The following is a 22,110-nucleotide window of genomic DNA, read 5'->3' as shown; positions in this document are numbered from 1 at the left end:
ATCCACACTGTGATTCTGGAAAGACTCTGCAAGGACCTGGAGTCTCTTCAGCACAACACGGGCAAGCAACGCTGAGAAGAGAGATGCCAGGGTAGTTATTGCAGTCGCCCCTGTCTCCTTTTTCTTATACAGTGTAACGATGTTTGCTTCGTTTTTGAATTCTTTGTGTGCTCTGTAAAACATTTTGTGTTTTTCTTTGTATTGTACTGTACTTTTTAACGTGCACTCCAGTTCGATATTATATTTTGATTTCTCAATTTTATGGTTTCAAATTTTTTGTGCTCTTCATGTAAACTTTTTTTGTAGATATATATATACACTGGTGCCTCGATTGACGACGATAATCTTTTCCAGTAAAATTGCTGTACAGCGAAATCAAAGCTAAAGTAAAAAAAATCCATTAGAATGCATTAAAAACTGGTTAATGCATTCTAATGGGGAAAATACCTCATTGTCCAGTGAAGATCCTCCATAGGGCGGTCATTTTCTGGTGCCTGTAAAGCGAGTAATCAGTCCTAAACACAGCGGGGAGCCATTTTGCACAACGGGGAGCCATTTTGTGACCCGCCGACCAGCTGTTTCAAAACCATCATTAAGCAAAAAATCGGTTGCGGAAGCAGGGAACCAACCGTCGTAAAGTGGATTTCCCCCATTTAAACATAGCAAAAAAACTCATCGTAAAGCAGATTCGTTGTGGAGATTCGTCAAGCGGGGCACTACTGTATATAATTTGTCGCTCTGATTTTTGTTGCTTTCCTTCTGTAATTTTTTCTTTGTGTCTTTTTAACCCTTTTTATAGTGTGCATGAACATGTATTTTCCTCGAATCTTAATTTAATTTCAGAGTTTTCGTCTTGAAATTTTTAGTTCCTGCATTGTGGTTTGTTTTTAAGCCCTTTTTATATTTCTTTTTGCATCTTAAAATTCACTTGTAACTAAATCATTAAATGTTACTGTTTTTTTCGAGCATTTCATTTTCTTGCAATTAAATTTTATTTTCAGGGGTCATTGGATTTAACTGTCTTGAATAAATAAATAAATAAACAAATAAATAAATAAGAAAGATATTGCCATGGGGAGGGGGGCAATGATAACTTCCTCAATGGCTCAAGGGGGCGTTTCTTTCAAAAAGGTTAAGAACCACTGAGCTAGACAAGCTCAAAACCAACAGTGGGGCATGTCCGCTGTAGAATGAAAGTACTGTATATCACAATATTCCTCTGTCTCTCCTGTGACAACCAGGTCTTGTCTCTTGCTGGACAAAGAACTAGGGTAGGCAAAGCGTATTGAGAGTACTCCTCCCGGCTTCGTCCAGTCATGTCCTTGCAATACAAGCCAGGTGGGCACACACATCCAAAATAAAATTCTCAATGTTTGTCATTATCCCCTTCCATCTACCAGATAGTTAGCATCAGTATTTTCAATGCACAGAACAGAACACTAAGACTACCTAAATTATTTGTAGTGGGGGCAGCCTGGGACCACCAGCTCCCTGCTGTCCTCACCTCTTGTATAGTAATGTTACTGCATCCCCACCACCTGCATCTCCCCTATATATCAGATAGATTTTAGGTAGACTTCAGATTTTTCTCAGAATGACGGTGGAAAGACCTGTGGGATTCTTTGGGAGATTCAAGCACCTAATTTCTGGTTCTGGCTTTTATTGAGCCTCGTGGCGCAGTGGTTAAAAAGCTGTACTGCAGCTAAAACTGTGCTCACGACCTGGGGTTCAAATCCCAGGTAGCCGGCTCAAGGTTGACTCAGCCTTCTATCCTTCCGAGGTCGGTAAAATGAGTACCCAGCTTGCTGGGGGGGGGGGCAATGTGTAGCCTGCATAATTAAATTGCAAACCACCCAGAGAGTGCTTGTAGCGCTATGGGGCGGTATATAAGTCCAATAAATAAATAAATAATAAATGTATAAATATTGCTTTATTTCCTGCAATCTAGCTTTACAACTTTCTTAAACTATCTACTTCTGTGGGCAAGGAGAACTGGCCAAGAGATATGATATCATTCATCTGATCATATTTCTAAATGAATCCTTCTTGACAGTCCAAGTTGGAGTTTCTGTTGGTGAGAAGTTCAGCACAAATGAAAGGGAGATCATGTGGCATTCTGGGCTTATCAAATGCATGAAACTATTTTTCTGCTCAGTATTGTCAGTATTAAAAATCTTCATTGTCCTAGAATTAGTCCAATCACAGGTGGCCTCCTATGATCACCTAGAATCCCCAGGTGGGCATCTGGGACTGGAAGAGAAGAAGGAAGGCAAAAGGCAGGTCTTCCTACTGCCATCATGTGCTTTATCACGCATCCTCTGGCTGGGAAGCAGAGGGGAATATCCCCTCAGATGCCATGCTTACTTGGATGTACGTAGAAATCCCACAGGAGGGTACCTTACTGAGAGGCTCCCCCTATACCACTCAGTGGTGAGTGAGACTGCCCTTCCCACGAAGCATAGAGGAGATCCCCAGCAAGCAGTATGACTACAAGAGTGTTCTCACATCCAGTTAACTAATTGACTATTCCTTGCAGTGTTGCATCCCACATTAAATTTAAATTCAGTATTGATTTATTTGAAAGTTGAGTCATGGCAACTGGACTTCTTTCTTATTAGGTTGAAATGTTTCACTCCTCAGAAGTAACTTGAGGAGAGCTGGTAGGAGACCCCTGATATAACCTCCACATAGGTTTCACTTCCTCCTGGTCTGAATAGGCTCATTAGATGGACAAAGGGTTGTTAACAGTGGCCTTTTTGGTGGGTGTAGTCTTTACCTTTCTGGGGATGGATGAAAGGACAACATGATAAACAGGATACAGTTTGTGTTTAAGGCCTCCACCCCTGTTGAGTGAAGGGTTTTCTATAAGCACATGTGTGGGGGGGTTCAACTACATCCTTATGTAACTCTGCATCAGGAAGGACGAAAGAGGCTTCAGAATTAATAAATAAAGAATTTTTATTAACACATCTTGGGTCAACTCTTTCTTCAACAGTAACTGGGTTTTGTAACATCAAATGAGGTGGGGAATCATCCCAAAACCACGCTAACGATTTATCAACAGGTAACTCTTTTAATAGTAGGTTTTCGCACTTTTCTCTTTCTCAGTTGGCATTCTCAGAAATCCGTTGCGGACCGCACAGAGGATCCCGCAACATGGATGGCGGGCCCAATCTCCCTCTTTCGACAGCTCTTTCTCTACTTCCGGATCTAATTGATGTACCATTTTCTCTGGACCTTGAGCCCTGTGATACGCCAGAACTGTCCATTCTTCAGGGCTAAGGCCAGGTATTATAGGTTTGAACTTTCCTTTCGCTGAATCTTTGTATTCTTCATCTATGTTACCCTCGGCTAGTCTTTTCTGTGGGACTGAGAACACCCTCACTTCTTCGTCTGGTTCTTCAGTCACTTTCTCCTCTATCACGGTTACTTTCTGTGTTTCCTTTAATCTATTTCCTTCTTCAGTCGTCAAGAACACATCTATACTCTCCCTGTCGCGGTTCCAGTTCTCTTCCTCACTCTCAACTGATGTCTCTGACCGTTTCTTCCGTTTTTCCTCCTCGCGGTTTTCCCCGCCTTCTCCCTCTCCTATCTCAGCCTCGCGGATCTTTCTCTCCTCCTTCGCGCGCGCCTCTGTCATCTGCCTTTCCTTCGGTCTTGCTCCTAACTCTCTTTCAGGCTTTATCTCTTGCTCTATCTTGGGAGGTTGAGGGGACGGCTCACTCTTTGATGTTCCTGCTACTTCCTCCTCACACGCCCCCTCCCTTGAGTGGGCCGTCCTCTCGACATCTATCTCCTCCTCGATATCCTGCCGAGAAAAATAATCTGTGTTAATATGATTTTTCCCTTTTCTATATTGGACCGTGAAGGAAAATGGTTGTAGGCTGAGATACCATCGGGTTAACCTTGCATTAGAGTCCTTCATCTTGTTTAACCATTGTAAAGGAGCATGATCAGTCATTAAAACAAATGTGGTACCCAGTAAATAGTATTTAAATGATTGTATAGCCCATTTAACAGCCAAGGCTTCTTTTTCAATCGTAGAATATTTCCTCTCTCTTTCACTTAACTTTTTACTAATGTACATGACAGGATATTCCTTCCCATTTTTGGTTTGAGACAGTACCGCCCCTACCCCTCTTTCGGACGCATCCGTTTGAACCAGGAACGGTAACTCAAAATCAGGAGCATATCTGTGAGGCAATGAGTTTAAGATCTCTTTCACCTTATTAAAAGCATATTGTTCTTTCTCACCCCAAATTATTTTTTTGATTTTTTTCTTTTTTGTCAAATCCGTCAAAGGTGCTGTAATCTCTGAGTAATTTGGAATAAATTGCCGGTAATATCCTGCCAAGCCTAAAAATTGTTGTACTTCCCTTTTATCCTTTGGAACATGCCACTTCATTATTTTGTCCACTTTATCGGGTACAGGTTGTATTCTCCCATTTTCAATTAGAAATCCCAAATACTTTATGCTTTCTCTGGCAATTTTACACTTGGAAGGATTCACTTTCAGACTGGCTTTCCTTAACTCATCTAATACCTTAGTTAAATGTACTAAATGTTCTTTAAAATCTTTACTGAATATTAAAATATCATCAATATAAGCAGCTGCAAACTTCTCTACTGGCTCAAGTACCTTGTCCATTACTCTCTGGAATGTGGCAGAAGCTCCATGCAAACCAAACGGCATTTTTAAATATTGGAATAACCCTTTAGGCGTGACAAAGGCTGTTTTTTCTTTGTCTTCTTCCCTCAACGGAATTTGCCAATATCCTTTTACTAGGTCTAACGAACTCAGAATTTTAGCTCCGCCTATTTTCTCTAACAAGTCCTCTATTTTAGGCATGGGGTAAGCATCAAATTTAGAAATTTCATTTAATTTCCTAAAATCTATACATAATCTGACACTGCCGTCTGCTTTTGGCACCATTACCGGATAGCTTCTCCATGGGCTATAAGATGGTTCTATTACTCCTAATAACAACATCTCATCTACCTCCTTATTTATTTTTTCTTTAATATAATGAGGCCAATTCCTTGCTCCTGATCTTGCTATCTTACCGGGTATGGTATTAATACAATGTATCCCCATATTCGTAGCTCCTGGCTTATTGCAAAATACATCTCTATAATTTTTCTCAATTTCCCTTATTTTCATTTTTTCTTCGGTATTAAGATTATCTTCTAATTTCAATTCTTCTTCGGGCATTACACACTCTTTAACCTCTGGTCCAAAATTTTCTTCTTCTATCTCACTCAGGAAACTCTCTCTCTCTCTCCATTCTTTCAAGAGATTCACGTGATAAATCCCTGTTCCTTTTTTCTTATCCGGGGTAGCAATTTCATAATTAACATCATTTAATTTTTTGACTACTTCATATGGCCCTTGCCAATTGGCAAATAATTTGGATTGTTCAGAAGGAAGTAACAACAGAACTTTCTGTCCAACTTCAAATGTCCGTTTCCTAACATTTTTATCATATCTACGCTTTTGTTCAGTCTGCGTTCTTTTTAACTGATTTTTAGCTTCTTTAGAGATGTGATTTAAATGCTCCCTCCTTTCTATAATTTGTTTAATTTGCAGCTGAGATTTGTCTTTGCCATATTCCCAACTTTCTTTTACTAAATCCAGAATCCCTCTAGGGTTTCTTCCATATAGGAGCTCAAATGGAGTAAAACCGGTAGATGCCTGTGGAACTTCTCTAATTGCAAACATTAAAGGTGCAATTAAAAGATGCCATTGTTTAGGTTTATCCATGACTAATTTCCTTAACATGCTTTTTAAAGTCTTATTAAATCTTTCTACTAATCCGTTACACTGAGGATGATAGACGGTAGTATGCAAGGGCTTTACATTCAATAGCTTCCACATCTCTTTTAAAGTTTGGCTCATAAAATTCGAACCTTGGTCTGTTATCACCTCCTTAGGAAACCCCAACCTAGAGAAAATTTGCATTAATTCTTTAGCCAAAACTTTGGAGGTTATGGTTCTTAAAGGTATTGCCTCAGGATATCTCGTTGCATAATCAATTATAACCAAAATATAGGCATGTCCCCCAGCCGATTTCGTTAAGGGTCCCACAATATCTAAACCAACCCGTTCAAATGGAGTATCAACCAAAGGCATGGGAATTAATTCTCCCCCTGGTTCAACCTTTGGTTGTGTTAATTGGCATTGTTTACAAGTTTTACAATATTTCTCAATATCTGCCCATACATTAGGCCACCAAAACCTTTGCAAAATTCGAGAACTCATCTTCTTTGCAGCTAGATGGCCGGCCATAGGAATATCATGTGCTAAATATAACAATTTTTCTTTCCATTTTCCAGGCACCACCAGTTGTTTAACCCCATCAATAGACAATCTATACAACAAACCATCACATATCTCAAATCCCACTTCCCCCTTTTCCACTTCTCCTTCTTTCTTGGCTCTTTCGAAGAATTTAGTCAATGATGCGTCATCTTGTTGCCAAAATCGCGTTACCTCCCGGGATACCTCTTCTAAATCATCCACAGTTTCAATATTGACACATTCAATCCTTTTACATTCTTTGTCTTTCATCAACTTATCAATCCCCAGCCAGTCCCTTCCCAATAACATTTCTCTGACCAATCCGGGTACTACCCCCACTTCCATCCTTCTCTTTTCCCCATTTATTTCTATTGTTGCGTACGTGGTCTTATAGGCCTTCACATCTCCGTGAATACATCTAATTTTCATTTCCCCATTCGCGTTAATTCCCTCTAAATTTTTTACAAGAGTTTTACCGCTTCCGGAATCAATCAAGGCCTTCTTCTGTTCCCCGTTAACCAAAACTTCTATTTCCCATTCTTTATTAAAACCCGCATTTCCCCCAGTCACCTGGCTCCATTGCTTAACCCAGGAACAATCCACTCCGGGGCAATTTTTTCTCTGATGCCCCTCGGCCCCACAACGGAAGCAGGACCCCTTAAATTCACGTTGTTCCTTCCAGTTGGGGTACGCTTCCATGATTCTATGCTTGCTGCCTCCGGTTTTCTCCATTTTCACTTCTTTTCCCGCTGTTCCGGTTCGCTGCGCAGCACCATTACCCTCGGACGCCATCTTCTCTCTCGCTTTCAGCCTCTCCGGGTTCGCCCAGCCGCTTTCACGTGTTCCCTCGTCAGCGATACAAAAGTCTTCTACCAATTGGATTGCTGCATCCAAATCACGTGGGTGGTTTCTTTGCACCCAAGCCCTCATGTTCATATTCATTGTCGTAACAAGTTGCTCCATAACTATCTCATTTAAGATTTCTTCTTTAGTTTTTTCTTCTGGCCTTAACCACCTTAACAAGTTCGCTTTCATTTTTTGCACTAAGGTACGGGGATGTAAACCATGCTTCATTTTCAAATTCCTGAATTTTTTACGATAAGCCTCTTCCGTTAAATTTAACGTCTGCAAAATAGTAGATTTAACTTTGTCATATTGCATCGCTTCCGCTGGAGATAACGTGTCAATTATTTCTTGTAAATTACCAGATAGACAGGGAGTCAGAATTAGAGTCCATTGTTCTTTTGGCCAACCTGCCGCCAATGCGACTCTCTCAAAGGTATTTAAGTAAGCTTCAGGGTCATCTTCAGCTGTCATTTTTTGCAGTCTAATAGGGGCCGGACCCGCCACCCAAGAATTCTTTATAACATCTTCAGTTCCCGTCGTCTTCTTTTCAGGGTTTTTTGCCAACTGAGTTAGAATGAGGTTTTGTTGCTCGGCTAAAAATTTTATCATTTTTTCTTGCCTTGTTATTGTTTGTTTAAGGTCTTCTTCTCTTTCTGTCGGTATCTCTGAACCAGCCCCACGTTGGGCGCCAATGTGGGGGGGTTCAACTACATCCTTATGTAACTCTGCATCAGGAAGGACGAAAGAGGCTTCAGAATTAAGAAATAAAGAATTTTTATTAACACATCTTTGGTCAACTCTTTCTTCAACAGTAACTGGGTTTTGTAACATCAAATGAGGTGGGGAATCGTCCCAAAACCACGCTAACAATTTATCAACAGGTAACTCTTTTAATAGTAGGTTTTCGCACTTTTCTCTTTCTCGGTTGGCATTCTCAGAAATCCGTTGCGGACCGCACAGAGGATCCCGCAACATGGATGGCGGGCCCAATCTCCCTCTTTCGACAGCTCTTTCTCTACTTCCGGATCTAATTGATGTACCATTTTCTCTGGACCTTGAGCCCTGTGATACACCAGAACTGTCCATTCTTCAGGGCTAAGGCCAGGTATTATAGGTTTGAACTTTCCTTTCGCTGAATCTTTGTATTCTTCATCTATGTTACCCTCGGCTAGTCTTTTCTGTGGGACTGAGAACACCCTCACTTCTTCGTCTGGTTCTTCAGTCACTTTCTCCTCTATCACGGTTACTTTCTGTGTTTCCTTTAATCTATTTCCTTCTTCAGTCGTCAAGAACACGTCTATACTCTCCCTGTCGCGGTTCCAGTTCTCTCCCTCACTCTCAACTGATGTCTCTGACCGTTTCTTCCGTTTTTCCTCCTCGCGGTTTTCCCCGCCTTCTCCCTCTCCTATCTCAGCCTCGCGGATCTTTCTCTCCTCCTTCGCGCGCGCCTCTGTCATCTGCCTTTCCTTCGGTCTTGCTCCTAACTCTCTTTCAGGCTTTATCTCTTGCTCTATCTTGGGAGGTTGAGGGGACGGCTCACTCTTTGATGTTCCTGCTACTTCCTCCTCACAACATGTATAGCCTCTCTGACTCTTCTCTCAAACCACCAATCTTCTTGGTCCAAAATGAGTACATCTTGTTCATCAAACAAGTGTCCTTTGTCCTTCAAATGAAGGAACACTGCGTCCTCTGCTTAAAATCTCCCTGCTTGCTAATTCTGGTTGCTCGCTCCTTGGAGACTGTCCTCATTTTTCTTTTGGTGTCCCCTGTTAGGGCACCGTTTCTGGGCACCATTGAGCCACCATCCATAGGGAATGGGCGTCCAGCGGAGCTGTGTCAGGCCCTCTCCCACCCAGCTTTCGAGAGGATGGTGAAGACAAGGTTGCTCACAGAAGCTTTTAAGGACATTCTCCCTTGAGTCACGACGCATTTATTCCATCTGTCCTGCCATAGTGTAAGTTTAGCTTTTAGGTATTATGTCATATTTATTAGATGATATTTTGAGTATTTTTTTGTTTATCACTGGTGTACTCTTATGGTTATATCATTTTATATTGACTGTATTTCCTTTTATTCTAGAAGTGGCTGACACTAATTGAGTGGTATCATCATCGTCATCGTCGTCGTCATCATCAATGTGCTGTCAAGCCCATTCTGACTTATGCTGACCCTTTTCAAGGTATAAGTAGAATAAATAAATGAATAAATAAATTCAAAATGCAACTTCAAACCCTTAAAGCCCTAAATGGCTTGGGTCCAAGCTATCTCAAGCACCACACTGCTGTTTATGAGCCAGCTAGGTTATTAAGATCATCAGGAGATGCCTTCCTCTCGGCCCCACTACCTTTAAAGGTGTGTTTGGTGGGAACACAGAAGATGTCCTTCTCTATCACTGTTCCCAGTTTCTAGAACTCCCTCTCACAGGAGGCTAAGCTGGTCCATTTTTTCCTGTCCTTTAACAAGCAGACAAAGACCTTTCTCCTCAGGTGGGCTTTCCCCTACCGACTGGCTGCCTGAGTGGGGTTTTTTCATGGATATTTGTGCATTACTGCTTTGAATGTCTTTTGGGGGTTGCTTTTGTTTACCGTTTTTTAGTTTGCTCCTTTTCAGTATTACTCTATTTAGCCTTAAAGATTTTCTTTTAACAATGTAAGCCACCTTGGGTCCTTTTTAAGCAGAAAAGCAGGGTCAAAATAGTTAAGATTAATAAATTGATAAATTATAGACTAGAAACAAATCTCACCTTTTCTCATCAATAATTTGTACAGAACTGCCTTTTTTTCTTAGCTGTGTACTTATAAATTAGTATTCCTGAACCACAAACTGAAGAACATAGGAAGGATATTGTGGCATTCGCCCCTCCAGCCCCCTTGCTTGACCATCAAGACTTAGAGCACTCGAAGGCAAACAATCCCCTCTTTTACACTGCTGCCACCAGGTGATCACTAAATCACCATTACATAAGGAATATGCACATTTATTTTTACACATTTTTCTCAACATACACATTTGTTCAACACATTTTTTCAACTAATGTTTTGAGCAAGAAATTGATCTACATAGGTGATGAGTTACAGTATATTGTTTTGCCAAAAATGTAGACTTAAGACAATTCTTCAATGTCTTGGTCAAGATCTGAACCTTGGGAATGCATGTCTGATTCTGGAAATGGGGGAGAAGTGGCCAACCATACAATGCGCTCCAGCTCTGCCTCGATCTCACCCATCGAGCGCAGCGCCATTTGCGGTGGCTCCGGGTCTGCAAACTGGGCACCCCACACCTTGGCGAAGGCCACCGGGGCCACAAGGGCGAGGGCGGCGTTGGCGCAGCTCCTCCCACTGCTCCTGCAGCTGCTTCCTGCTGGCACGGGGGGCGGCGGCAGCGGGTGCTCATTCCCGGGCCAGCAGTGAGCGGCTGGGGTGGGGGTGGCGTTTCGGCTGGCTCGCTAATCCCGGGGCGGCAGTTGCCACCCATCTCCCGGCAGCCCACTGGGCCTCCTCCGGCTCCGGCTCCTCCTGGCGCTGCTGGGGGTTGAGGGAGGAGAAGAACAAAGGGACCCACCAGGCGCCCCCCGGCAGGCAGAGATGGGTGGCCGGGTGGCCATGGCACTCCTTCTGGGCTGGCTGGCTGGCTGGCTGCCTTCCTCCTCCTTCCTCGCTCCCTTGCTGGCTGGCTCACTGGCTTTCAATACATTTCAATGGGAAATCGCATTTCGAACAGCGATGAAATCCAATAGCGATTTTTTTTGTGGAATGGATTAACATCGCTATTCGAGGCACCACTGTATTCTCAGTTTATCACTTTCCTTTGTAGCAAACATGTCCAATCATTTTTGAAGAGGAAAAAAGAGGCCAGCAGAAGTAACCTTACTGAGGAATACATAACCAATTTTCTAATGGTAGAGCAAAAAAAATCCTTTGGTCCAAAGGTGTTCCGCACTTCCCAGCCATGCCTCCTCCATTGGAAGACCACTCAGAGACCCTGGCTGGAGGAGGTTTGGGATGGGGTGCTGCCTCTGAGTGGGGGCACACTCAGAGGGTTCTATTCTAGAAGTGGTGATGATGATACCACTTCTAGTGATTGGCTACCTGAGTGGGGGGTTTTAACGGATATTTGTGCCACTGATTTGAATGTCCTTTGGGGTTGCTTTTGTTTACAATTTTTTAGTTTGCTCTTTTTCAGTATTACTGTATTTAGCCTTAAATTTTTTTTCTTTTAACAATTTAAGCCACCTTGAGTCCTTTTTAAGCAGAAAACCAGGGTCAAAATAGTTTAAATTAATAAAATGGTAGGTTATAGACTAAGAACAAATCTCACCTCTTCTCCCCAAGAATGTCTACCGAACTGCCTTTTGTTCTTAGCTGCATATTCATAAATTGGTATTTCTGAACCCCAAACTGAAGAACATAGCAAGCATACAAACATAATTATACATTTATTTTCACACAAACAGTTCTCTCAACGTACACATTTTTTTCAACTAATGTTTTGAGCAAGAAATTGAACTACATAGATGTTGAGCTATATTGTTTTGCCAAAAATGTAGGCTTAAGACAATTTTTCAATGTCCTCATCAATTATTCTGAAAGAATTGTAATTCCTTCTTAGCTGTGTACTCATAGATTGGTTTTCCTGAAGCCCTAATTACCACCACTTCTTTTTCTTACTAATTGGTCTCGGGTGTTTAGTTCAGGCCGGAAAATCATTATGTAGCATTTAGGGAAGAAGAGGCAACCCAACAAGCCACCACTAGAGGTCAAGATGGAGAAGACCTCCACAGCCACGGTGTATTTCCCTTTGGTGCCAAGGTAGGCTGGCACAAAAGACACCCATATGCTGCAGAAGACCAACATGCTGAACGTGATCAGCTTGGCTTCATTAAATGAGTCGGGCAACTTCCGGGCAAAGAAAGCCACTGTGAAACTGATGATGGCCAACAGCCCCATAAAGCCCAGGACAAGGTAGAACATGAGATCGGAACCTTGGTTGCATTGAAGTGTGATGGTGTCACTCTGGGAATGCATGTCAGATTCTGGAAATGGGGGAGAAATGGCCAACCATACAATGCAAATGGCAGTCTGAATGAGAGAAGGGAAAATGATGACTGACAGAGCAAGTCTGTTCCCAAGCCATCTCCTCATCTGGCTTCCAGGCTTGGTGGCCATGAAGGCCAAAATCACAGTCAAAGTTTTGGCTAAGACACAAGCGACAGACACAGAAAAGATAACGCCAAAAACCATCTGTCTCAGAAGGCAGGTCACCTTCCCAGGCCATCCAATGAAGAGGAAGGAACAGAGAAAACAGAGGAGCAGAGAGGAGAGGAGAGCACAGGTGGTTCCCCAGTTATTGGCCTTGACGATGGGAGTGTGGCGGTAGAGAAGGAATATTCCCATCACCACGCCTGTGTTCCCCATAAGGATGAGAGTGAAAGACACCAGAAGTGCTCCCAATGGTTCACCATAAGACAGATAGCTTAACGTTTTACCAATACACTGATCTTTCTTCTGGTTTGGATAGTGGTCCACAGGGCACTTGTCGCATTGACCTGCATCTGAAAAGGAAAGAGTAGTCAGAGTGTTGCGAGCATATAGAAGTATTTCCATGTTCACCTACCACTGAATTTTCTTTAGTTTCAATAAATGAATTTCCTGATTTGGTATCAGGAAACCAAGGAGAGGGATCTTCAACGGAAAGTCTATGAAAGTCTGAAATTCTTCACTTACCCATCTTTGTTGAAATCCTCCCTTCAGGGCACTCCACACAATCATAGCAACACACTTGCTTCCCTGGCTGGACAAACATACTGTGCCCGGGATGGCAACTCTCAACACACGTGGATCTGGGCAGCTTCCAATTAGAAAAAAAAGAGTGTTTGGAATGTTCTGCATTTGTTTTTGAAGAGCAAAGCCTTACAGATACTTTTTAGCTTTCAGGTAAGGACATAAACTTCCACAGCCACTATAACAAACAGAAGCTGAGGTGATATACTGGCCATAATGCCATTCTTGGCAGGACCGGCAATTGTGATTGCCGACATTAATGAGTACTTTCCTCTTCATTTTGGGGCTGTCAAAGGCTTCCTTAGAATGAAGTGTATCACAATGGATTAATGGAGGAAGCATCTCTTAATTACCCCAAAAACTCATGATTGTAGACAACATTACAGTTCAGTGACATAAAGTTGCACAAGAGAGTTTCATTTCATTTCATTTTTCTCCAATCCATCCAGTGGTCAGGGCACTACTTCAGGCAGCTTACGATCAGCACATCATGATGAACGTAAATTAAATTCAATAATGAAATAAATAAAAATATTACATTAAAAACCTTTCCAAACTTAACTATATAAATTATAAACTAATGCAAAAGATGGTGGTGAAACCATAACAATCAACCCATAAACTGTGGGTCATCATAAGAGTTACAGAGTCCAAAACTAAATTTCTACCACTGAAACATAGATGTGACAGGTGCACAGGACTGCATCTCTGATATTGGTTAACAAGTTAAATCAACGTTCTGTTGGCCCTTTCTGATAGGAGGGCATATTTCAAGAAACAGACTATAACATTCAGGAGGTTCTTGAATGACGCCTATATTTGGCAAAGTGTTTGCTGATAGTTTGGATTTCCTCTTTGTCAAATATGGAGAAGATTGGACATGTACTTAGAAATCTCCTTGCTGTTTTCCAAAAACATTCCTAATCCACCCCCATGTTACAGTTCATTAGATTCAAATCCTTATGAAGAAATGTAAGAGATTTGTTTTTGTAGCCATGATTCAAAAGTGGTACAGTACTGCACTAATTGGGAGATGATTTCAGCTGTGTAGAGGGAGAGAGTACAAATGTTTGTGAACATTTAAGGAAACCTAAATCCAGATTGGCAGACGATCTGAAAAAGGACATTTAATGTATAAAAAGGGATTTAGATGTTCCTCTCATTGGCTTAGGTTGCCTCTTATGAGATGCTATGCTCACTTGCTGTCTTGCAATGCGTTGCCTGGAAGGATGTATTTTGTGTATCCTTATGCTGATTCTATGCTTATGTGTGAGTGTTAGATTAGCCTAGCTTTGTTAGGGTGTGTTTCTCATGTGATCTCCTGATCACCCTTGCTTTGACTCATACCTTATTTGTCCCTACCTGATTATTATACACTCTATTTTTGTTTTCCAGTCTTTTGAAAACCTTTTGAAAACTTTCTGGCTTCTTGGCTTCTTATTCTATTTAATAAAATTTTAAAATATCTCCAACTAACTGTCTGGGTTTTTGGCTGAGATGAACGAGACTGTGCCAAGCCCAGTTATTAAGTGTTTTGTTTTTTTCTCTTTTTTTTGGAGGGGTGTGATAGTGGCAGTCTACCTTGCAAGGTGGGTGAACTGGGTCTATGTGCTTAGCTTTGTATATTTTTTACTCCCTGGAAGCACTGCCAAGTCTGAGTAGACTATGGTGTAGGGAAGAACCAGTGCTGGGCTGGTTCAACAGATATCACCCAAAAAATGGATTCACTCAACCCAAAGGAAATAGTATGGCTGAGTATTTGGAGAGGGACCCCCTGACATTGGATTCTGTCACACAAGAAATACCTGATGTTATTTGCATTACCTAGAAGGAAAAATACACCAAGCTTTAATTAGCAAAGCCATCTAGAATATTGTTGGCACCAAGGTCAACAGTCAAAATGGGTTACAAGACCCTTCTGCTGCTCCCAAACAGAAAGGAAAGTAAGGGAAAATGCATAATCTAACTCTTTTTCATCCTATAATCACTTCTTCCTTGATCACAAAAGAATTGTAATTTTACTATCTATATCATGCTTCCCAAGATACTCCTACGGATCCCTTGAAGTGGAAGGTTCGGCATAGAACGGGGTGAAGGAGATGAGAGAGAGATGGCAACAACACTGAGCACTGCTGGAGGCAGCTGCTTCTGAATTTTGGGGGAGACACAATTTTCTGTAAATCCCCAGGCATTTCAAGGACTGAAGGATCACACCATGGATACTAGGAGAAACATTTAGCCATACAAGCTCCTTTCCCCATGAAACACAATGCAAGTGAGACCTAGCTCAACCTTTCAGTCTAAATAGGTACAGCTAAATCAGTTTACAGTCTGAGCATCCCCACCTGATGAAACTTCTGATTCCACACAATGGCACTTCCATTTATAGTGAACTGTTTGCCTTCAAGCGCCAGGGGGTCCATGTGTCCAACCTGGACTTTCTGTGAGGACCCGTTGGGAAAGATGATGAAATTGATTATATCAAAACCAGCTGCCAGGTCCCCCTTCTCATCCAAAAATATTTCTTCCCCAGCATTATTGTTAAAGTGGAGAGTTTTCAGAAACGAGTGAAGCTGGATGAAGAAGGAAGAAAAGGTTGAGAGTTTTAGTCAGAGAGAAATATGTCAAAGCTCTGTACAGTCTGAACATTCAGAAATGTTCCAGCCAAAGCACAATGGGTGGTGTACTGAAGTGTGAAAAATGTTTTCTTAGTCCTGGGACACTGAAAGACCAGTGTCCTGAAAAACACAGAGAACATGAAATGGATGGCCAACAAATGTGAACAGATGAACTCATTTATCACTCCATTCATCACCAAGCAGTGATAGCCCTCAGCTTAAGAGTCTCTAGAATAATATTGGATTCGTAAGGTCAGGTCCATCTTCAGTGACCTTTGTCTCCCCTTTGAGTATTGAGGCAAGACCTCACTTTTCCATTCTGCTCCCCAAACTGGAGGGCCTACCGCTTTTTGCTCTACTTGGCTATTTATATGATCCTAAACTTGTCTTTTCATGTGATTACCTGCCATGGATGAATATTCCAGGGATCCTGTTTCTCTCCATCTCTCCTTCCTTTCTGTTGGACTCTCAAAGAATAAATGTTGTGCAACGCATGTGCTACAAAATAAACAGCATTGTAGACACTGTAGCTGTGGCCACTCATTCCCATTTCAAAGACAGATCCAGGAAGACCTGAGAGCTTCTCCTGCCCGGTGCATTTGTTTGCATCTCGAAAATACAGGTGATGCATTGGGAATGAGCAGAGGAATACTGTCAACCAGAACATATGAATGAAATGAATGTTTGAGTGAAATGGATTGATGTTCTCCAGAAAGTCCTGAAATCCTGGCACCACATTGGTGTGGACGGCAAATGACAAGGTTCCATTGAGTGACTCTGAGCTCAGTTTTATCCCAGTCGGTAAAGATGTGTAATCCCACTGAGCCGTCGTCACCCACACTCTGCTTTGTGGTGGTCTCTCAAACTGTTCAAAGTACAATAGAGAGATGTATAATGCCTCCAAAGACTGTCTGTCTCCATGCACAAGAATCACGTTGATTTCAATCTGTCGGAAAGTCGACAGAATGGGTTCCAGTTTTTGGAGTAGTAGTTCAAACGGTAAGTGCACAGATACTCTAGGGATCATCATGGTCCAAGCAATGCAAAGATGACTCTCAAACAGCTTTGGTGTCAAAGTTCTAAGGAAGGTTTCTCCGTTGTCATCGTCCGGAACAATGAGGCCAACCCAATTCCATCCAAAATGCCGGAGTAGGGAAACAATTCCCACATATTGTGGTTCTTCATTGGGGGTCATCAGATACAAGAATGGGAACTGCATGTTGTCACTCAGAGCTTGTTCAAAAAAGCCATAGCTAACCTATTTGAAAACCATGCAATATATTTTAAACTAAGAAACCCTTCTCACTTTTTTCCAACATCACCTGACTTTACCCCAATTTTTGTTGTTGTTATGTGTTGTCAAGAAACTTCTGGCAACCTTAATAGGGTTTTTAAGAAGTTACCACTGTCAGGATAACTGTGTTTCCATCATCAAACAAGAATTTGAAATGATGCTTTCTGTGTGTTTTGTATAATCTCAAAGAACAACTTTATAGGATTAAATGAGAATTTTGAAACTACTGTATGTCTTCTGCTGTCTCCCAGTGTCTGCATTTTTAATTCTTTTTCCCATTGAATATACACTACGTATCAGTCTCTCTTGCAATTCTAACATGCTATCTTCAACCTCCTAAAAACTCATCTTATGGTTCAAATTCTAAACTTGGCAGGACCTTTTAAGCAGGCTGTCAAAGAAATTTCAGGAGAAGTCCAAAGAGGGTTTCTCCACATGGTTGCATGTAATTCTAAAATCATACTTTTTAAAAATACATAATTTTATTAACCTCCAAACAATAAAAAAGACAACAAACAAAATAAACACATTAACAAATCAACTTAAATTAAGCAAAACCAAATTATCACCTCTGTCCACCCTTAAGACTAGTTAAAATTTATATTTTTAATCATATATCATACTGCCCCATTTCTCTCCAAAAACATATTGATTCTTTTTCAGGTGCATACCCTTTGCTCCCCGAGCCTGGAAATGAAGAGGTGAGACACAGGCTGTTGGGTTAAAACTTGGGACACAAATTTATTATCTAAACTAGTCCCCCAACTACAAGGGGGCCTGACCGCAGTGCGATATACTTCTCAATCCGGACTAACCTATACGTCTGGACCATTCATAGAGCAGGGGGAGCTCCTATTTCTCAATCGTGCTGTCCGTTGTACAGCACACATTCAGGTGCTCTGTGCTAAGGGTACCCCTACCTTCTCAGCCCACCGAGTCTCATGACCCTAAGCGGGCTGCTCTCCGGGAGGTCCCCCTAGGGAAATCCACCCCTCATCTCATGCCCAACTGGCTCCACCTGACAAAGAGATGGCATAATTCTCACACCACGTGTTCACCACGAACTCACCCCATCTCTTGTCTTCACACTACCTGCCATGGTCTGGGGCTATTTATAATCCCCAAACCCACCAACCAAGCCAAAACTTTCAGCTCAAAGGCCCTCTTGTAGACCCTTGAGAAAAAAAGGGGGGCCCTTACCAAGTCCGATAAGTGAAAAAAAGAAGTTACATACCTGTTCTTCGAGTGGTCCTCTGTGAATTCACACTAATGGGTTAATTTGTGCTGGAGCAGAGCTATTTCAGAAACTTTCACAGCTTGAAGCACTTAGTGCTGGGACGTCCCCTCCACCATAGGGAAGACGGATGGTCTTAACTAACAATCTAGAGATGGTCTGAGAGAAAGTCAGTGCTCCGAAGGAGAAGCGGGCAAAGTGACAAAGAGACGCTGTGAGGCACAAAAAGTGGTCGTGCTATGCACATGATGTGACAGAGCACGCTTCATGTCTAGAGCGTGCAGAGCTGTCTCAAGCAGTGAAGATGGTGTGGGAAAGAAGACAGGAAGGACAGCTGGCTGGTTCAGATGGAAGGCAGAAAATACCTTAGGCAAGAAGTTAAGGCCTGGCCGTAGGGTTGTTTTACAGAAAGGAGGACCCGCTCTTAGTGTAGCCAGTCCCCCAGTCCTGCAAGCTAAGGTTATTGCCAGGAGAAAGGCAGCAAGCGGAGCGATGCTGAAGCCAAGGGCTTGAAGGGAGGCCTCATAAGCCTCCAAAGAATTGATTGGAGAGACCACTGAGATGTTGGTGGTCTATAGGCAGGGTATATTCTCCCCGGAGAAACAGCTTGCAGGTAGAAACTGAAGGAATGCGTCCAGAGACATTGGCCTAGTAGGCAAATGTCATTTTGATGCAAAGTGACAGAACGTCTACCCATTATAGGAGTAGGTCAGCATGGTAGAAGGTTTGCAAGCATGACTGAGCATGTCTGTTACAGTCGGGGAAGACTTCATGCAGACAGATAGGGGGACTTGAGGTCCAGATGAAATATCCGATCCTCGTCCCAAGAAAGCAGATGAGGGACCAGGTGCAGCCTGATGTATTCCACAGCTCATGGGAGCAAGATCAAAAACCATGGCAAGCGAGGCAACCAAGCATGACATTCGCACACTCATGGTGTACACAAACAACAGTCCTTTGAAGAAGGGGGAAAGGTGGAAACCTGTAAAGAGCCCGAGGAAGCCACCCAGGAGTTTCCTTAGCCCGGCTGGGGCTCCAAGTAGGAGCAGGAGGAGGGGCGCGCAAGCCCTCATCGCCGGCCACAACCCCTCTGGCTCCTTCTTCACTACCACCACCAGCAGCAGCAGGAGGACAAATAAGCGGAGAAGGGAGGGAGCGCCAGTGACCGCCTAGCGGGGGGGAGGAGGGCACAACATAATTTTTTTTAAAAACCTCACAGAATCGCCTTGCCAAAGGAGAAAAGCCCCCATCGGTACCCGCGAAATTAAACAGAACGGGGTGGGCCCCCCACAGGTGTGCACACGTGCACGAACACACATGCGCACACAAACACACACACACACACACACACACACACACGCAAGTCTGACAACCTTCCTCTGAGGGGCCCCCTCAAAAAAAGGCACACTTGGCAGCAGCAGCTACCACCACCACGACAGAGGAGCAAACTATGTGAGGTGAGCCCAGGTAGCCTACAGAGCCGAGGTGGCTGAAGCAGGACAAAGAGGAGGAGGAGGAGGAAGCACTGCTGGGTGCTGAGGCGGCTGCTGGCCAGGCTGGTGCTGGGGGTGCCGAGAGAGAAAGAGAGCCAGAGAGCCGCTTCCCTGGAAGAGGCGGCGTCAGCTGCTGTTGGCGGCTTGGAGGCGCTCTTTGAGGATGGGCCAGGAGCGAGCTCCACTCTCAGGCATCACGCGGTGGCAGCTTGGGCGCTTGGGGAAAAGGGCCAGCAGTGCACCTCACTCGCCGGCTCTCCCCCAAGACAGTGCCTCTTGCACCTTCCATCCGGAACTGCAGCCTGCCAGCCGCAGGCTGCAGTTCTGGATGGAGGGTGCAAGAGGTGCTGTCTTGGGAGAGAGCTGGCAAGCGAGGCAAGGCTTTTATTACTCTTGACAGCAGAGGACGTGTGGGCACTTTGGGGGGCAGGCAAGGTGGGGGCCACAAAGTATCATTCAGCGGGCTGCAAATGGCCCCTGGGACGCATGTTTGAGACCCCTGTTGTAGATGCTCTGCTGAGGCAAATGGGTAGCAGGAGGTTTGCTTCTGAACTTGTCAAGTTTTTAGGAACCTATTTCCCTTCTGAGATGATGCAAGTAACCTCCCGAGTGAACGAGGAAGATTACATTGAACTGTAAAAGGGAAAGACAGGCAGGATAGTGGACTGGGTGAAAATGATCAAGACGTACTGTATAAAGGAAAACGTTGTGCTGGCATTGAAAGAAGCAGACAAGGAAAACCTCGAGTTATCTTATGGGGAAGGGAGGGGCGAATGCAAATACACCCCAGAGGAGGACCAAATCAGTCCCTTGAACAAAGAGGAGCTAGAGACGTGCTTATTAAGTGCAAGCAGGTTTTCTTCAACAAGCCTGGAGTAGCCAAGGGTGTAGTGCACAGGGTTGACACCGGGGATGCACGCCCACAGGCAGTTACACCTTATAGAGGACGAACCTATCTAGTTAAACTTTGGGGCCAAAAAGTGAAGTTTGGTCAATATAAGAGAAGGAAAAAGACCCTGAGAAAACAGGCATAGCCATATTGGGAAGGCAGAGGGGTGACCTATTGAAAGCTAAATAGGTTGAGATGTAGCCTAACCCTGCCAGTGGTGCAAAGTGCAAAAGGATGCCAGGAAAGGCACAGACACAGTTGATTCTATCAGAGGCTCAAGCATGCCTCCCATTTCAAGTGCCACCCATCTTAGCATCAATGGTAAAGGACAGAAGGCTGGTCTCAAATGCTAGTCCCCCTGAAAAAAAAAAAACACTCCTTCCCAACACGTGGAAAAAAGGAAGGGGGGGAAGGGGGTGCAATCTTAAACTAAAGTAAGCTAAAGTAAGTAAAGAAAAGGTGGGGGTAGGGGGAGTGCGATCTTCAGCTTCCTTCCCCCCCTTAAGCAAGGAACTCTACATTTAAACCATCAAAGACACTTTACAACAAGGAAGTAATGAATGAAAACAGAGAAATAGCACCAACTAGGTAGTGCTGCTGAAGAGTAACCCAAATCCTTGCTGATAAAAAGCAGCCTCGTGCATGGAAAACCAATTAAGCCTGTCTCCTTATTCATTACCAGTTGAATAATGACTACTATAATCTTTAAACAAAATTCCAATACTCCTTCCTTTCTCGTTTCTCTCTCTCCCTCTCTCCCTCTCTCCCTTTTTAATAGCTAATGAGACCACAAAAGAGGGGCGGGTCAAACAGTAAGTATAAAACAGCCTTACATGCTCGTCCCCACTATAATCACCCTTCATTCCCAACACATTAAAAACAGAGGGGGGAGGGGGTGCGATCTAACCTCCTCACCCCTTGCAAAGCCCAATGTATAAATAGAAAAACAGTCAATTAAGTTAAGCTTATGAATGAAGTAAAGAGACGTGGGGTGATGGGGTGCGATCTTCAACCTTCCCCCCCTTTAAGGAACAAACTCTAAAGTTAAACAAGAAAGAACTTTTAAAATATACTGATGAAATAGAAACCAGCTGGGAAGCGCTGCAGTGCAACCCAAATCCTGGATGGGAGAAGCATCCTCGCGCCGGGAAAACGAAACGGCTTCCTCGCTTGGCTGCAGGGCTCACCTCTTTGCTTGCAAAACGGCAAAGAGGCTTGAGCTGGAGGGACCAAGGGCTTCTTAAAAGCTCCGTCCCTCCTCCCCTCGGAAAGCGGTGTAAAGAACAGCAACGCTGCTCTCCAAGTGGGAAAGTGAAGCTTCCCCTCCAAGGTAACTCAGCACCATAGCGGAGCGATCATTGTACTTCTGCAATACATATACCAAAGATAAACTCCATATATCCTTAAATCATCACATTTCAATACCTGTGGTATATTGTAGGTGCTTAAAATATGGGCCATCTGCATGGAATTTTGGGAGGTGAGCCCACCAATGACAGCCAGGACTTGCTCCGTCCTTCTGCAGTTGTAATTGAGGGGATTTCCTTTCTCCCCGAACAGAAAATCCAGAGTATTGTTAGTGGCTCTCCAGGAATCAAAGTAATTGTCATAAACCTTGTAACCCAAGGTGACATTGGGTAGCAGTTCAGCCTTCTCAG

General features: G+C 43.4%; 1 protein-coding gene and 1 long non-coding RNA gene across 3 annotated transcripts in view; both read right to left on the bottom strand.

The window, feature by feature from the left end:
• Nucleotides 1-55: 55 nt before the first annotated feature.
• LOC144583411 (uncharacterized) overlaps nt 56-22,110 on the bottom strand; it is a 409,702-nt gene continuing 387,647 nt past the window's right edge. The window contains exon 2 of the long non-coding RNA XR_013537175.1: nt 56-1,142. This is a non-coding gene — a long non-coding RNA (uncharacterized LOC144583411). The remainder of the gene's footprint in view (nt 1,143-22,110) is intronic.
• Nucleotides 2,941-19,153, bottom strand: LOC110071292 (vomeronasal type-2 receptor 26). 2 transcript variants are annotated; one of them, XM_078377126.1, is made up of 4 exons: nt 15,946-19,153; nt 15,270-15,497; nt 11,462-12,991; nt 2,941-3,808 (listed from the first exon to the last, which is right to left on the bottom strand). In XM_078377126.1, the coding sequence occupies exon 3, from the start codon at nt 12,745-12,747 to the stop codon at nt 11,785-11,787; it is 963 nt and encodes a 320-aa protein (XP_078233252.1). In that variant the 5' UTR covers nt 12,748-12,991; nt 15,270-15,497; nt 15,946-19,153; the 3' UTR covers nt 2,941-3,808; nt 11,462-11,784. The 2 variants fall into 2 exon arrangements, with proteins under 2 accessions (XP_078233252.1, XP_078233253.1); XM_078377127.1 differs by lacking the exons at nt 15,270-15,497; nt 15,946-19,153 and having other exon boundaries at nt 11,462-13,086.

The sequence above is a fragment of the Pogona vitticeps genome, chromosome 6 (genome assembly GCF_051106095.1).
Source record: "Pogona vitticeps strain Pit_001003342236 chromosome 6, PviZW2.1, whole genome shotgun sequence".
NCBI classification, from domain to species: Eukaryota; Metazoa; Chordata; class Lepidosauria; order Squamata; family Agamidae; genus Pogona; species Pogona vitticeps.
Note: the sequence above shows the minus strand (reverse complement) of the source record. Positions and strands in the feature narration are given on the sequence as shown.

What these genes read in the sequence shown, in the direction of transcription:
- LOC110071292 (XM_078377126.1), bottom strand. Translation starts at nt 12,747, where the DNA reads ATGGAAATACTTCTATATGCTCGCAACACTCTGACTACTCTTTCCTTT.